Source organism: Chaetura pelagica, unplaced genomic scaffold, assembly GCF_000747805.2.
Source record: "Chaetura pelagica isolate M959 unplaced genomic scaffold, ChaPel_1.0 scaffold79, whole genome shotgun sequence".
Lineage (NCBI taxonomy): Eukaryota > Metazoa > Chordata > Aves > Apodiformes > Apodidae > Chaetura > Chaetura pelagica.
Genome location: NW_009969339.1, coordinates 3570957 through 3588116, shown reverse-complemented (window position 1 = coordinate 3588116; position 17160 = coordinate 3570957). Strand labels below are relative to the sequence as shown.

The 17160-nt window shown below is 35.6% G+C and overlaps 1 protein-coding gene across 1 annotated transcript in view; it reads right to left on the bottom strand.

Moving 5' to 3' along the window:
- Positions 1–12339, bottom strand: part of SLC41A2 (solute carrier family 41 (magnesium transporter), member 2) — a 49624-nt gene extending 37285 nt beyond the window's left edge. Inside the window, exons 1-4 of the mRNA XM_010005791.1 lie at positions 11646–12339; positions 9076–9183; positions 2457–2528; positions 1512–1656 (exon numbers count right to left, since the gene is read on the bottom strand). Of these exons, the coding sequence (XP_010004093.1) occupies positions 1512–1656; positions 2457–2528; positions 9076–9183; positions 11646–12200 (880 nt within the window). The 5' untranslated portion in view covers positions 12201–12339. The remainder of the gene's footprint in view (positions 1–1511; positions 1657–2456; positions 2529–9075; positions 9184–11645) is intronic.
- Between the last annotated feature and the right edge of the window lie 4821 nt (positions 12340–17160).

Below are 17160 nucleotides of genomic sequence, written 5' to 3'. Positions count from 1 at the left end.
TTAAATTACATTAGGCTGAAAACAACACAAAATTAAATATGCTGACATCCGATACTATGCAATATTTCCAGTCAGACTTAGCATAAAAAATCAAGAAGTTACATAATAAATTAAAAACTAAATAATATATTAAAATGTTACTTGCCATACAGTTAAAACATTTTAAATTGAAGATGTTTTTTTCTGTTTTTTTCCTATAAACATTAAGAGTACCTTTTTAAGAGGCATTTCCCTGCAGAATGCAAGTGTTTACTAAAAATAAATGGCACATTGTTATTAACAGTCCTCTTTGGCATAACTTAAGTAATTTCTCTCTCATTGTAAAATACCTGTAAGAGCTTCAACTGTCTAAACAATTCTATATGTTACTTCAAAGAGTTTTTCAAACACTGGTATTATAATTTTCAAGTATTTTAGCATTATTATGTTTTGTAGGCTACACTAGGAGTTCAGTTTCAGAGAAATTGCCTAAAGAATTACACACCATTAAATTCTCAAAAGAAATGATTCTGTAGGACCACAATATTTCAAAAGAACCTGTTTCATGTGTAGGAGGATGAATCTTAGAAAGTAATTTCCTGTGCTGGCTCATCGCCAGATAACAACAAAAGTTTCTCCTGATGTTCAAATTATACATGAAAATGGAAAAAAAATGCATTCATGTTCCCCAGTTCTCTTACTGCTCTTAATTCTGCACATGATCAAACTCAACAGCTTTGTAGTCACTAAAAAAAGCGTGTGCTTTTACTCCATGCGAAGTGTTAACAATTCTGTAATTTTCGCATAAGCAAGCATATCAAATTAGTTAAAAAGAAAAAAGGGACATTAAGCATTTCACTTGAATTACTATTATTAAGACTACTGACTATGTATTTTCATTAAACACTTCATAAGTAGAAGTACTTTTTATCCCCCTACCGTTTTTTATGTTTAAATGTTTCCTGACAATTGGGAAGAGATAATCAAATTCACCAGGCCATATGGCTCCGGACAGATACTGGCACTCTGTGCAGAGGGGGACTTGAACATGGCCCAAATGCTTCACATAACAAGTCAACTCATTCATTTCAGATATAAACCAATGCACAAACCAACACGTAAGCAGTATGGGCAACCAGGAAGTTTGGATTCACCTGAGCTAACATCCAGGCTCACTTGAGCTTAGTTACACACTTGAGTTTAGTACTAAGAATATAATTTGTATAATAATAAACATCGAAAGCAGGGAAGAAAAGTTCTCTATCATATTAGGTAAAATCTAAACAAGAAAATTTTTGTTGCAGAAGGTCATGTAAATCAAACTGTTTCAAAGAATATGACAAGAATGCAATACACAAGGTCTGTTTTTCTGCATATTAAACATGCAGACTGCAAAAGAGCATCCTATCCTCAGCCGTGTCTCAGATGAATTACCTTACTGGATTTAAACTGTTAAGGAATAGTAACATAACAAATTCAGCATCTACAGAAAACCAAATAAGTGTAAAAAGTAACAGGCTCACTCCTTTTACCTTGTAAAAGAGAAGCTATGAAGGCAGTTGCTACGCTGCTAGAACACAGAAGGATTGAGTGATCGAAGCGGTATTTGCCCTCTGGAATCCAGCCCAATATAACTGCTGCCACTGCTGCCAGAAAACCAACTACTGTTGCCTGAACCTGGAGAAGATGAACAATTCTTAAAATTGATAGACATAAGAGGACTACAAATTTGTTTTCTGTTTTTCTTTCCTCCTATCTACATTTAATTGCAAGGGGTAAAGGGAGCAGGCTTATCCATTTTGTAGAGGATGATAACCTTGGATGACCAAGAATCTTATGCCAGTAGAAAAGGCCTTACCAACATTACAGAGACTCAATAACAAAAGTAAAATAAGGGAAAAAAAGCTGAGGATTTACCAGGAACCAAAGCTTCACTTAAAAACATGAAGTCGCAGCATAAGCATTTCACATATTTTTTGAGAATGTTGTATTATGAAATATGAACATGAAATACTTCTTGATCTTAAGAAACAGTTGCTTTGGAGAACAAATGCTACTTTCCTCAAATGAACCAGCTATTTAAAATATTGCCTATTATCCAAATGCTCTATTACGTGTTTCCTTTAAACACTGAATCTAATGCAAATATAGCACTAAAAACATTTGAGAAGTCAAATTTAATAGGTTTTGCCAAATCTGAATTTTTTCTCTAATCATCCGATCCTCTCTCAAAAAACTTGGAAAACTAAGTATTCTTGGTACAGTAACTAAGAATACTTTACCTCTTCTTGTGATAAATACAAGCTCGTATTGTGTTAAAGAATTACAGTTGTTAAAAAAAATTACTTGTGGAAACATGGTTGGTTAAATATAAGCCAGTGTAGTAGACTTAGTTTGCCCTTAACAAGGTCCATCTCCACACTTCCCAAGGCTTGTGATGGACTTTTTCAATAACTTATATTTATCCTTATATTTACCTGTTTTAAGGCCAAGTTGCCAATTATTAAGTTCCATTTCTCAATGGGAGAATCCATTTTTCCAATATTTACCTGTCAAAATTACAAAATAATTTCAGACATTTGGCTTTAAAATTGTATTGTTTGAAAATGTACTAACAAGGCATAAACCCACAAATAATTCAACTCATACAAAAAAAGAGACATTTCAAAAGCAAGTTAAAACCAACTTTTTTTCAAGTCAAGTATTGCTGTTTATTTAAAATTGTACTTACACTACAAGTTATGAAAAACAGTTAAACTTAGAATCACAGAATCATAGAACGCCAGATTGGAAGGGACTTCAGGGATCATCTAGTCGAACCTTTCTAGATACTACTATAATTTATAGGAGATGTCTCAGCAACCTGTCAAACTGAGACTTAAAACTGTCCAGTGTGGGGGTATCTACCACTTCCCTTGGGAAACTATTCCAACGTTGACTGTCCTCATGGTGAAAAATTTACCACTTATGTCCAATCAGAATCTCCCCAGGAGCAACTTGTGCCTATTATCCCTTGTCTTTTTCATGTGACTCCTTGTAAATAGGGAATATCCATCTTTAAGTACTGGAACATTGTAATAAGGTCTTCCCGAAGCATTCTCTTCCCAAGGCTGAACAAACACAGTTTTCTCAGTCTACCCTCATATGACAGCTCTTCTACTTCTCTGATCATCCTTGTAGCCCTTCTCTGAACCCTCTCCAGCCTGTCTGCATCCTTTTTCTATAGCTAGAACTTGACACAGTTTTATGTAGTAACTGGTTTAACATTAGTTTACCATGCAAGATCTACCAGCCACCTTACACTCCAGGAATGTCCAAGCACCACCAGCGGTCAGATCCATGGCTGAAAGGGAAACTTACCAGTGTTCAGTGACTTTAGATTGAACCTATTCCTATGGCTCTTAAATTCTAAGACCCAAAAGAAAAGTGTATAGATACATGTGGGTGTGGACACATATATATATAAGTCCAGTCCTAAGGCAGAAGCTGGAAAGATAGCAAATAAATTCTTTTAAGAAATCAAAAAGAACATACATACATTTTTATAATGTATTTCCTACTTTTATTTATTTATTTATTTTTGAATTAGAGGATAAGATCTGAAGAACAGTACTTACTGCAGTATGAGTGTATTTAAAATAATTCCCCTTTTGAGATAACTGAATAATTTTACATGTTAAACAGAAATTTCAGTGTTGTTTTTTTTTTCCCATAGAATACTAATTACTCAGCACACTTATCAAAACACGGAAGGTATTAATGCATTTTTTTTCCATCTTTGGATAATTCCATTCCAGTTGCTTTTACTTCCATTTCTTTACCCCTTTGAATCACTTTGTCATAGTAGTGACTTGCAAGGAGAAAAGTATTAAAAGAAAGCTAACTTAAAATCTTAGAAATCTAATAAAGACACTGTCTCTCAATCTACAATATAAATATTTTACTGTGTTCAAAGTACAGTCCAAGCTCCACAAATACATGCATTAAAGATAAATATTACAGCAATATTTAAGCAAGTGCAGACAAGAATTTCCTTTGCATCCTTCTTAAATATATAAGATAAATATACAAAATGGCAGGCTATGGAGAGCTTCATTCTTTTTCTCCTTTGAAGAAGCTTTTTGAAAACTATCCAAAAAATGCCTGTGAAAACAGTAATCTTGCAAAATACTTAATCCAACCTAAAAGTGAGCTGCTGCCACATGGCATAGGTCTTCTCTTCCCTACTATCAGCTACAAATTCCCATTTTCCTTCTTGAACCACATCTACCAACTCCAGGAGTGAGTCCATGGCAACATAAATTTGCTTGCTGGTTTAATGGAAAACACTTTTTTCTTGTTTTCAGGGAGCAAAAAGGGCTTATCTTCTACCAAAGGTTCTGATCCACCACATGCAACCATGTAACCATGCACAAATGTTCTTAGGATTTGGAAGAGAGAAAAAGAGCAAGACTACTCCTTTCAGCTGCAGATTTCCATAAAGTAGGAACAAGTTTATTGTGATACTGTGGAACAGATGGACCTAAATTTCTAATGCCTAACCTTGATAAGACACAGTCAAAAAGAGTCTGCATAAATTTGCAGGGATGACTGGATAAGTGTTTTGTGCTGTGTTTTGTTTTTTTTTTTTGCTTTCTCTTCATTGAAAAAAGAAAAAGGCATAGAGAGAAAAGGCCATACTGCAAACCAAGACAACAAGAGTAACTCAAACTACAGAACAAAGCTGAAGAATACACAACACACAATATAAATATTGTACTTGAATAGGCAGTTGACCTCAGTCCACCTCACACAGTTGCCAGCACAGCAGTGGGGGAAGGGAGAATGGTTTACATTAACACTAAAGAGAAGTACAAGCTATGTCATGAGGTAAATTAAAAAAACTGTCCTGAGACATATTTAGTGAAATGACTGCTACTGAAGTGGATGGGAAATTGTGAGTGACCAGTAACAAGCAGCCAAAATAGGAATTTGGGCAAAAAGAGGAAAGAAGGTGATCAGACAAAACTTGAAACCAGATATATTACGGACAACATAAACTTTCTAACAAGATATTACTTTTTGGCTGACTACATAATTACAATGGAGTAAAAATAATTAGTTTACAGCCCCAAGAGCAAAGACATGTCTACAAATTCAGATGAAATTATAAGCTAACAGAGCAAGAAGGGTATGAATTAGCTCTAGAGCTGAAATGTGTAGAAATTTCCTCATCAAAAGTAAAGCTGTTCACAGGGGCACAGTCTTGCATTTAATGTAAAGACAGTATCTGGTGGGGAGCCAGCTACTGCAAATGTAGGTCAGAGAAAGGAAAACTAATTATACAACTGCCTCCGAACAACTGTTAGGATATGCCCTGAATTAATATACTCCTTCAGTTTTAACTTAGGATGAGGATGACAGGACCAAAGATTGGATGGCTAAAGAGAGCCGAGGTCAATGAAATCAATGTGAAGAGTGCAAAGGTTGGAATAACCTCTTTCATAGAGGTCTCAGAGAACTGACACATAAATTGCAGGTCCAATAGCAAGCTTTTCGATTAAATTCTCCAGTAAAGAATGATACAATATGGCACAGTACCTGTTTTCAAAACCTAGGGGATGCAAAGCAATCAAGGCAACTAAGCCCAAGTTGTCACTTTTAAGAAGTTACATGTAATAGGTTTCCATACTTTTTTGGTTTGTTTTGTTTTTTAACTAACAAACAGAAACAATACTAAGTTCTTGTGTATTTTCTTGCTTTTGTAGTTGTGCTGAGGGCCACGTGGCTGGCTATCCACCACCTCCCAGAGCTGTGCACGTTGCAACTGGTGCAATGCATGAAAAAAATACGTAAGAAAATGTTAGAAGGCTCTTTGAAAGTTAGAAGCCATTTTTTCTGGTCTTTTTCACATATAAAACCTAAGCATAATCTTGTTAGCATTATCTTGGTAATGTATCATCTATAGTGTTCTTATTTTGCATAGTATTGTTCTCTTAGGCCTCCATGGTGTTGTGCATTGGCGCATACACACACACACACACACACGCACACACACACTCTACAACATTTACTGATGAGCTCTGCACCAGCTAGAAAAAATTAGAACCACTACTGGCAAAGGAGAGAATCTTCACTGAACCATGACAAGTCTCTTCATCCTCCCTGTGAAGGGTATCCAATGAACTTACAACATGACTAATGAAGTCCCAGGAAGTATTTCAGTCATCTGTGTAACTTAGTCCAGGGTCTGTCATGATTCTCAAAGAAGACAGATCATACAAGGAAATTCGAGGCATTAGAGAGTAAACAAACAAATAACAAAAAAACCCAACCCAAACAACACAACTCTGTAAAAATGCAAATCTGGGAAGTAGCTTGGTGCCAGTGGTGCTGTGATGGTGGCTTTGGGCAATGCCAAAGAAACTGGAGCTCCCACTTGCCACATAGCATTTTCTGAAGAAACATACACTTCACTGCCCTCTTTGTAGCCAGTTAATTAACTTTCATGGTGAAACGACATGCACAGAACCAGCCAACATGATTTGGCCATGACAAACATACAACAATTTCTGCTACTGCGGAGGAAGCTGTCATGGCATGCTTGAGTAAAAACCTTTGAAGCATCAGCTGATTTATGTCTTGGTGAGACTTAATGACAGTGGTAAATGGCACTAGTTACAATCCTCAAATTAAGCCCTCTGAGATTGGGCTGTTGTTTCAGTCTTGGTAGGAGCTTTGGCTTCAAATGGAGAAACTGGCTCTGAAAAAATAATGTTCAGGCATCCACCGAAAACTCTAAATTAATGGTATATTCTTAAGGATGCCATTTTGGGCTGTGGGGAAATTGTGTGAACCTCGTGATGCTAACTTTAGTTAACCACACACAGCCAGTGTTGCAGAAAATTCAGTACCCTTTTTCAGTGTTTATGAGAGGCAGATCAACTTCTTGACTTTTGATACATTTGATGGTTAATGTGAACCAATGCATTCCAGTGCACAGTGATTCCCAGTGCACAAAAAGGGTTTGCATGACCCTTTTCCAAATGTCCACTGCAAGATTCACAAACAAGATAGCAGTGGTTAGGATGGAGACATCAGCTACTAATTGGTCCAGAGAAGAAATTCTGGAGTCATGATCTGACACAGGTCATAAGCTCAACTGAGACAAAAAAACTTAAAGATCTCATTTACTAAAGCAGAAGTGGTGGAGCCGATTCTGACTTTTTTTGAGCTTTCAGTAAGGCACTGGTAGCTCTTGGACTTAATGTATTTTTCACTATGCAATGCAAGCACTTTCAATCCTCAGGCCATGAACTGTACCAGTCAGGAACAAATCAAGCAACAGGTCAACATAAAAAAAATAAATAAAATAAAATAAAAAATATTTTTAAAAAAGTATTCATGCCTGACAGTAAAGGCAATAAAGTTCAAACACAAAATATTGTTAAGAAACAGTAAGAATAGTCAGAGAAGTAAGAGCATTAAAATCAAGCAGAAAACAAGACTAGCTTAGACTGTCATTGATAATGATATAACAAAACACATCAATTCTTACACATGAAAGAATGGATCTGGGGCAAAAGTAATCAATGGGAATGACACAAGCAAACCTTCATAGAACTGTTAGGGTTATGTTTGTCATGATGTGAATTTGGGCAATAACTGTATAATGCAGCAGTTAAATTTATTAATGACAGAAAACTGGTAGACCTTGTCAGTACAAAGCTCTGCGATACAGTACAAAAACTGGTTGACCTTGAGGATTACAGCAAAGAAACAGATTACATTCAACTGTAGAAATGCAAGGTCATGCACTTATGGACTAGTAACATTTCTGCCAGAAGATGGGAGTGACAGCTGGAAATAACACCAAAGGACAAACACAAAAAGGACACAGTCATTGATCAGAAAGGGACTGTGAGGTCTAAATCTGACACTGCTAGGAAAATAAGCATACACAAACCTAGAAAGTTTCAAGAGAAATTTGCAAGAGAAATAGGAAAGTGTTAGTCTACAAACCTATAGTAAGGTCTCATCTGGAGTTACATACACCTTTGACCAAACGATTTCTAGAAAGATTCACTCAAGCAGGAACAGGCAGAAGGTGGAGGGCCTTGATGGAGAATGGAAAAATTGTCTCACAAAGGAGAAACACTGCATTAGGCAGTATCTTTGAAATACCTAGTTCAGGCACCAGAAATAGTTTAGCCATGTTATTTGAACTTTCTGTTCACTATAGTCACTCACACACACAAAAAAATAAGCTGTATGGTAAGGTAATCTGGCTCGCTGAGGCTAGAAAAAGGAAGGGATGGAACTATGACAACTATGTAAGAAAGAAGACATATAAAAAAAGATGTTATGTTGTTATGTTATGTTATGGAGTTGACATGCACAAAAAAACAAGCAGACCACCCCAAAAAGCCACCACAAAAAAAAAATAATAAAAATCTAAGGGTAAATTTAGACTAGACATTAGGAAGAAATTCTTTACTGTGAGGGTGGTGAGACACTGTAACAGGCTGCCCAGGGAAGTTGTGGCTACCCCATCCCTGGAAGTGTTCAAGGCCAGGCTGGATTGGGCCTTAAGCAATCCGGTTTAGTGGGAATTGTCCCTGCTCATGGCAGGACAGTTGAAACTAGATGATCTTTAAGGTCCCTTCCAACCCAAACCATTCTATGATTCTGCTTCGCCAGAAAGCAACAAAATAATTTCTTACAGTTGATCAACCAAAGTCTGGAGTAGCAACATTAGCAATGCTTTATTTTGGTGCCACATAAATGGTCTTTAGAAAACTGTGTTCAAAGCATGTACATTTTGTTAGCCTACTCAAACTCCATCAAGGGCAAAGAGATCTGCTAACCTTACAAAATGCAAATGTAAATCTCAAAAATCTATTTTATTTTTTCTGAATTATGACTCAAAAGTGACCAAAGAAGTAAAATTTTTATATATGGAGATTACATAGAGGGTCGCCTTTCTAACCTTGCCAATTTAATAACAGGTTTGAAGAGTTTTCGTAACAGCCAGATTAAGCTATAAACTTGTGTTCCAAAGACACGTTTCCTTTTCAAATATATCTGAAGAGCAAAGGGGAAGAGAGAGTTACTTACAGCAGTTGAGAGCCGGGATGCCAAGGTCATTTCCAAATTTCCTTTGAGACCAAGAAGAGCAGGAACCAAGATAAAAACTTCAGTAACATTCTTGAACACATCCCAATGCTATATATAAAGGATACAGTGGGAAACATTCAATTGAAAAATTATCTTAGACCATTTGCAAAGTATTAAAAAAATTCTGCAACTCATAACTTAAGCCCCTAAAAAAAAATAAATCAATCTTTATATATTAGACTGAAATTAGTAAAGCCAGAACTGTTATCTGCCCAGATAAAAAAGATTTATGACTGCATATTACTACTTTAGAGATGAGAGTACTAAAAGTAAGTGATATAAAACTTGGCATTAGAACAAACCTAGTTAAAAAAAGATGTCATTAATTTGAAGTCTTTTTTCCCCATGACTTTAAAATAGTACCAGGTGCTATGACTGCTCTTAATTTACAATAAGATTTTAATCTTCTCCCTTCCAGCTGTGTAGAAACCTCATGTAGAAACAGCAAGGAATTAGTGTTCAAATGAACAGAGCCAGTAAGTGAAAACAACTTACCTTTATTCTTTTACTTCTAAGTGTGAAATTTAGAAGAGTATAGTTTTCCAAAACCCAGATTTTATAAAGCAAAGACAAACTCTTCCATAATGTTTTGTGCACTGAGTTCTCAGCACCGAAATGCTGTGCTGCTTTGTATGTCTGTCAATCCATATCTTTAATTTGCAATCATTTACCAAACTAACAAAATGTAAATTATCTTTGTATTCATGGATTTGCAATAATTTAAATATTATTGTAATCAAAAGAAAAGGAGTGAATTCTCAAATTTCAAGATCTGAGAATTTCCCATATGCCAAGTTATATATATTACTGGGAAAGAGTAGTCATGAAATTGTGTGTAAAAAACAAGCTTTGGATGTTTGTTGTCTTCAAATTTTGATTTGAAAAACATGTTCTGTCACATTTCAAGATCTTGATATCACAGTTTAATGCTTAGTTTAAGGTGAAAAAGATAGTACAGACATTAGCTATTTATTTTTGCTCTCACTCATTCATGGTGAGCTGGACCAGGAAATCGAACAGTTTTGAAAGAAAAATTAAGAGATACCTCAGCCAAGCTCAAAAACCAGCTATACAAACACATTCCCTTAACAGAAGGAAGGCAAGATGAAACATTTAGTTGAAAACCAGTAGTGGCAGCAGCAACAACTGCCTCTTTTGGCTGACCACCATGCTGCAGCACACAGTAAATCATAAATTAACAGAGTACAAACAAAGCATCTGTACGAAGAATAAGTTGGCAAAATGAAAATGAACAAAGCACAAGATTGGTGTAAAACGGAAAAAGTAAGCAGTAAAATTTGCACATCGACTTTTATCTTCATTTTTCTTGATGTATAAAAGTGTAATTTCACTGCAATTAACTGATGTCCAAGCTTCCTTTACACTGTCAAGATTTGTGAATGACAAAGATGGTCACCTCTTACTCTTCTGTAAATGAACTTTGTAAACTTTGAAGTGTAGCTAAAGAAAACCCTACAGCTGCATGAAACAAAGGAAAACAACAAAACATTAACTTTTCTACTGTATTTCAGTTTGACTATTGTTGTTATTTCATATTTTTGAATATTTATCTGTGAATCCACTCATACAGGGAGAGAGAATCCATGAGGTATGGAATTACAAGAAATTTCTGTTTTTCTAAAAAAACATAAATTAAGTAGGAAATACAAATAAATATAGTCTTTGAAATGAAAAAAAAAAAAAGAAAGCAAGAAAATAAGCTAGTCCAATAAATATTATTTTCTTCAGAATTTTCTTCAAATATCACTGCACAAGGAATTATGCAATATTAAACAGTTACTTTTAACTCCACTGAGATGCTGCTGAGACCTACAGCTGCGTTAAGCTACAAACCAGTCCAAAAAATGTCCTGCATCAGTAGGACTTTAGGCATGTAATACTCCAAAACAGGTTTTAAAAATATTATGAAACTTAAGTCTCAAAATTCAGATAAAGTTGTTTTATCTTAGTCACTTACACCCACCTGAATACTCAAAGAAGTTCTAAATAACTTCATATTAACTTCATATAACATAGGAATGTAATTTACATTTTTGTATACCATATGAATTATAGTGAACGAAATCTATACCTGATTTCCAAAATTTCAGACTTGAAGTACACAAGGAGATAAACTAATGCAAGACATTATTCTAATATTTTTTTCACTCCTATGTATTGCAGCTTCACAGTTAATTCCAGCTCCCACTTGAGTATGTATACATTTATTAGCACCAACAGAATTTTGAACCATTACTATATTTCTATCCTTAGTTAAAGGAGAAGGTAACAGTTTTATTCACCAGTTCACTGCGGCTAAGTGACAACACTTACAAAGAACTGAACAATTCCAAATTATACATTGGAACTGTTTAAGATGAGTTCATAGCAGCAAAACTACACACAGACCCAATTACTCCTCCCTATGTAAACATCTATAGTATAATGCATTAGAATTATAAACCTCACACACTGCCTGTTAAATAACATCTTCCAAAGCAAATACCAACCTGTACAATATCCAAAACCATGCCAGCAGAAACAGTTCCAAATCCTGCTAGCAAAAAAGGTACGAGTATCTGTAATGCCATAATACTACTAGATTCTTTGGGTTGTTTCCTACTTCCTTCCACAATGATGTCTTCATTACTGTCACTAGACAGGTTGTCTTCCTGCAACATGGCATCTGTTTCTGAAGCGTCCATTCCATCACAGTAATTATAACTGGAAAAATCATCATATTTAGGGCTACAGCTAGATGGGCTGTGTCCGTTACTACCCTGAAAACTTGATTCTGAGAAGTGATGGTACTCTGTGTGTTGTTCAGACCTAACATTAAAATTGTGTCCTGCTGGTTGTGATCCATCTTGCCAAACACCGTTCACTTTTTTGTGCCTTTCATCCTGGTTTACTTGGTAAACAACAGGAACCATACTCAAAAGCAGTCTCAAAAATTTATCGGACTGAATTGTATTAAGATTTATGGTCCAGTTTACAAAACCTTCTCTGTCATGAACTTTGCTATTTGTTTTGGAGATGGTTGATCTGCCTTTACAGTTAGTCATAGTGCTACAGAAATACAGGTTGAAAAGCACTTTGTTCTTCAGGTTCCAGCAAAGAAATCTTGTAGATGAATCATCAAGTGCCAAACTGGATTATTTTAAAAGAGATAAACCAAAAGTATCCCTTTTTGCATGCGAGAATGTTTTTTCATTGATCTCAGATCTTCAACAATTCCATAAGCAAAACTGGATCTGAAGGGAAAAAAAAAAAAAGGTATTTATTCAAGCATTAAAATATTTTAACTCTACAGAAGATACAAGATACTGGTTTAAATTTTCAGATCACCCACTATCTTTCCAAAGCAAGTATTTGTAAAAATATCAATCTCCTCTAACATTCAACTGCCTAAGTTGAAAGAAATTAGAAGTTAAAAAGGGAAAGTTGGTGGGTGAAGAAGTTTCACAAGCCCGTGTACATTCTGGTGGGAGAAAGAGACAGCAATGTGAACTGTAAGCAAATTGGTGAGAGCTTTTGCCTTTTTAAAGCCCAGAAAGTCATAATCTTCAGGCAGATACTGTGTGCAGCCCTAGACATGTAGAGGTCTTGAAAGCTGCAGGTCTCCAGACAAACGTATTTCTGCAAGGTGCAAGAGGAAGTGCAAATGGAACCCACACGGTGCACTGTGGGGTCACTGCTTCTCTTCCCACTCTATGCTAATGAGAAGGAGCATGGGGAAAAAAAGGAAAAAAATCTCCCAGCCTTCAAAACTCTGTCAGAGGTGGTAAACCCAAAGCAGTATTCTGAGTAGCAAAGGCCTTATGCATTGACAGTCCCTGCCCTCCAACCTCGTAGAAAGATAACAAACCAATACTGATATGTACAATTCCAAAGCATGCTAATTTAAAATCATGACAACTGATTTTTCTCTGAAGGAAACAAATTATGTTAAATATAAAGAGCTACTATACACATAATAAAACCTGTGATATCAAGGAAAGAAGGCAGTAATAAAATTCAGACCAATTAGTCTAAAATACTTTAAATTAGTCTAATATGAAAAGAAATCTAAAGTACTGTATTCATAAATATGACATACTAAAATGCAATTAACATTAAGGGAAATCAATGTTAGGAGGTAGGTTAATTAAACTAAAGGTACCAAGACACTTATTTTAATTTTGCATGAGGTGTAGGTTGGCAAATATTTCCTGAAAGACAGGTTGTTCTGATGTGTAATAACCACTAAAACATAATCATTTGATCAATAATAACCCTAGATTTGGTCATTTGGCTCTGATTTCTGCAAATCATGCAACTACAATTTTTTATCTTCTATGCTTATTGTAACCTAATGTGCATTTGTTTCTATTTTAAAATTGCCATCATGGTAGAAAATTAAACAATTATATATTTGCATTGTCCTGTAATTAGACATTTCCTCCATCAGAAGCCGCTTTACCTTCTCAACTTTTCAAGTTGTGATAGGTTATGGTAATTTACTAAAAGAACAGTCTTAATTTGACTTGAAGGTTTGTTGACTTTGGTATTTATTACTAGACTCTATGAATACAAGAAAATGATTGGCATAAACAAAGAAACAAAGGTCAGGCAGACTACAGCAGCATGTGGCATAACACAATTCCACAAGCTCAAGACACTGTGCCTGTGCAAAGCTGTGAAAACGTATGTTTACAGACTGCGGGAAATAAAAATAGTTTAAGTTTGGAGGATTGTTAATCCATGCTTCCTAAGAAAATTTGGCTCCTAAGATTATACCATTTATATCACGTTCCCTATACTTTCCTTCCCTCCACTTCAGTGTTTCTAATTAATCCAGTATTTCGGGTGCAATTTCAGAGAGATTTGACAGAGAGTAGAGGTGTCAAAACTTAGTAACTAACAGCCTTAGAAGAGATCCAGACTTGTGCCCTGGCTGTAAGGCATCTCCAAACATTGGTTAGGACAATTCACTCATATGCAGCCACAGCATGTTCACTTCAAAAGTCCTGCTGTTCATTCAGTTGTTTTCATTTTTTATTGAGTGAAGACATGACTTAGACACAACCTGAAGATTTTTCCCTCTACCAATTGCTTTATTCAAGGGAGCTCTGACCAATAAATTAATATTTTTTAAATGACAGTGGAGTTTATCGCTTGATTCAGAAAGAAGTTTTGCAAGATAAAGCAATCTTTTTCCCACAACATCACACGAGAAATTAAAGTAACCAAGACTCCTGCAATAACTTTTGCCATTCTGTAGCAGACTGTGCTAACTTGAACTTTCCAGCATAAGTGCAGAAAAACTCCTAGGCCTCAATTCTGTCTTCTGCACACTTTAATTAGGAGTAACAAAAAAACTTTTGCTGCTGTCCCAGAGCTCTAACCACAGACCAAAATGACTAAGTGCTACAGAAAGACAGAACAAGATGGAATTTTGTTTCTTCTTGGCCCGAAGGTGGCATTAACTAAGTAAAAGAAAATAAATGGTACATTAAGAAAAAGACAAGCAGAAGCAGATGTATCATTAAACCAGCAAACTATTACCAACTTCTGTGACAACAGCAAAGAGCTTTATAGAAGGATTAAGAGCAGCACGAGAGAACAGAAGCTAACAGAATTTGAGGAAAATTACAGTTTCAGGAAGGGTATAACCTATAGGGTGCTGGAGGCTGCCAACTGATTTATGACAATGGGAAGTGGCACGCTACTTAGGAAGCCTGCAGAAGCAAAAGCTTTGGATCACTTCAGCCAGCTGAGTTTCAGCTGGTCACAAGAAACATCTAGATTATAGGAACTTTATGACAGAATTCAATAATGGGATGTAAAATTAAGATGTAAAATTGTCCGTGATGAAAGACACATACTGAGACCCACAGCAACCTCACTGGGTTTTTTGGGGGGTGGTGGTATTTTTTGTGAGGAGAAGTAGAGGAGTAAAAAATGCAGGTTTTTGTTTCACAGGGAACTACCTGGAGAAAATTGCCCGATAGCTTTAACATGCAGAGTCTGAGTCTCGTTGTGGTTTCTCCAGTAGGTTCTTCAGTCACATCACCAGAGTGCTAGACCAGTGACTCATGGAAATTATTCATCTCTAGAACTCCAGCCAAAAATATTTGGATTAATTATTCATATTTTTCTAACATATGGAATTTTATCCTTTCAGATTTTTACTATGGGTTTGTTGTTGTTTTTTTAAAGAAAAAAAAAAATCTTTAAGGAAAATTGTGGTTTCATTGAAAACGAGAAAGTGTTAAAAAAAGAAATGGCATTTAAAAAAAAAAAAAAAAGAGGAACAGAAAATTTTTTTTGGTTGGCATGGACTGCTAACAGCTGAAATAGTACAGAGCAGTTTGGATGACAGTTACTTTTGTTTTTCCTACCAAAAAGACTTGGAATGACAAAAAGTGAGCTAACGATAAATGCCTGAAAAATGAGAACTCAGAAAGACTAATTGAAAAATATCCTATACGGTGAAGAGTAATTACTTCCTCAGAGCAAACAGAGAGGACATAACTATGAAGCCTTCTGAATGTAACTATTCATTTCTAAAAACCTGTTTCAACCAAGATAATTTTCCAAATGTCATCTGATGCAATAATTTTATCCTGAGTTACAGGATGCCTAATATTGCTGTATCTTTAGGAGTTGTTTGATGGTTGTTTTTTTTTTCTCTAGAAAATGCAACAAACCATCTAAGGAACAGTATTACCTCAGGGACAAGAACTCCCTAAGAAGCTCTAGCATTGACTAGAACAATGCCAATTTTACTGTGATTTCTAGTAAAGGTATAGCCAGTTAATGCACCGAGCTCCAGTAACTCACATGATGAAAAGGAGGTTAAAAATCTCAAAAATCCCATCCCCATTTTCTGTAGGAAGTGGATACAAGTGAATGTGGTTTCATGCCATATAATCAGGACGTTACAGAGAAAGGTGAAGTACTAAGAAAAGAAAAATAAAGAGACAAAGATCCTCCGAGAAGCCAGGAATCAGCCTCAAATTCATTCTACTTGGCATGTTATTTATGAAATGAAAGGACACTTTGTCCCTACAAGCAAAATAATGAGCTATGCCCAGACCATGAGTTTCCACTTCTTTTTTGTTTCCTAAGTACCTATTTTTAATAGTTTCTTCTTTTCCTTCACACATAAAAGTTACTGTTTTGCTTTCTTTCTCAATGCTGCAAATATAAACAAGCATAAACAAATAGTCCTGCAAGCATACACAAATAGGAAATATAGCCATATCCTGCTGTTTGCTGAAAACATGTTCCTGAGAAGTGAGACACTGCACCATTTGACAGATTAACAAACCAATTTTCCCCATAACAATTAATACAATTCATACACAGAGCAATTAAAAAAAATACACACAGAGACAGCAGATGCAATGTGGAAAACGGACAAGCAGAAGCAGATGATGTGGAAAATAAACAGGACCAAGAGCTGGAAGAGATGCTGACTTTTGGAAATGGATAGATGCTTTAGAAAAATCTCAGATACCTCAGCTCTGAGGCTGAACACCTGACCATTATCGCATTATTCCTTCACATTTGATTGGTTTTGATTTATCTGACGAAGATGAAAATAACAAAGAAAATGTAACTGTTCGTGAAGAAGAAGGAAAAACACCCTTTATTACTACCCAAACAAAATGCCAACATTGCTTCAAACATGCTCATGATTCTGTTTTCAAGAACACGGGAAAGAGATGCTTCTTCCATATTCCTCTAGGAACATCCGGTACTAGCAGGATTAAGGGACTGGATTCTACAGCTAAATTTGACCATTTAATGATTAGACTGCTGATAATCTATTTAAAGCATGAAAAAACAAACAAACAAAAAAAAAAAAGTAGTAATTAAATCACCATGCTTTTTTAAGAACTTCCAAAGAAGGGGAAAGGGGAAGACGTGGTGAATCATTGAGTGTGAAACTTTTGTAGAGTCAGCATTATGACAGGCTAAACCAAGTATTTGTCTAAATCTAAGAAAAGTAAATTGTTTCAGAGTCTAGCTAACAAA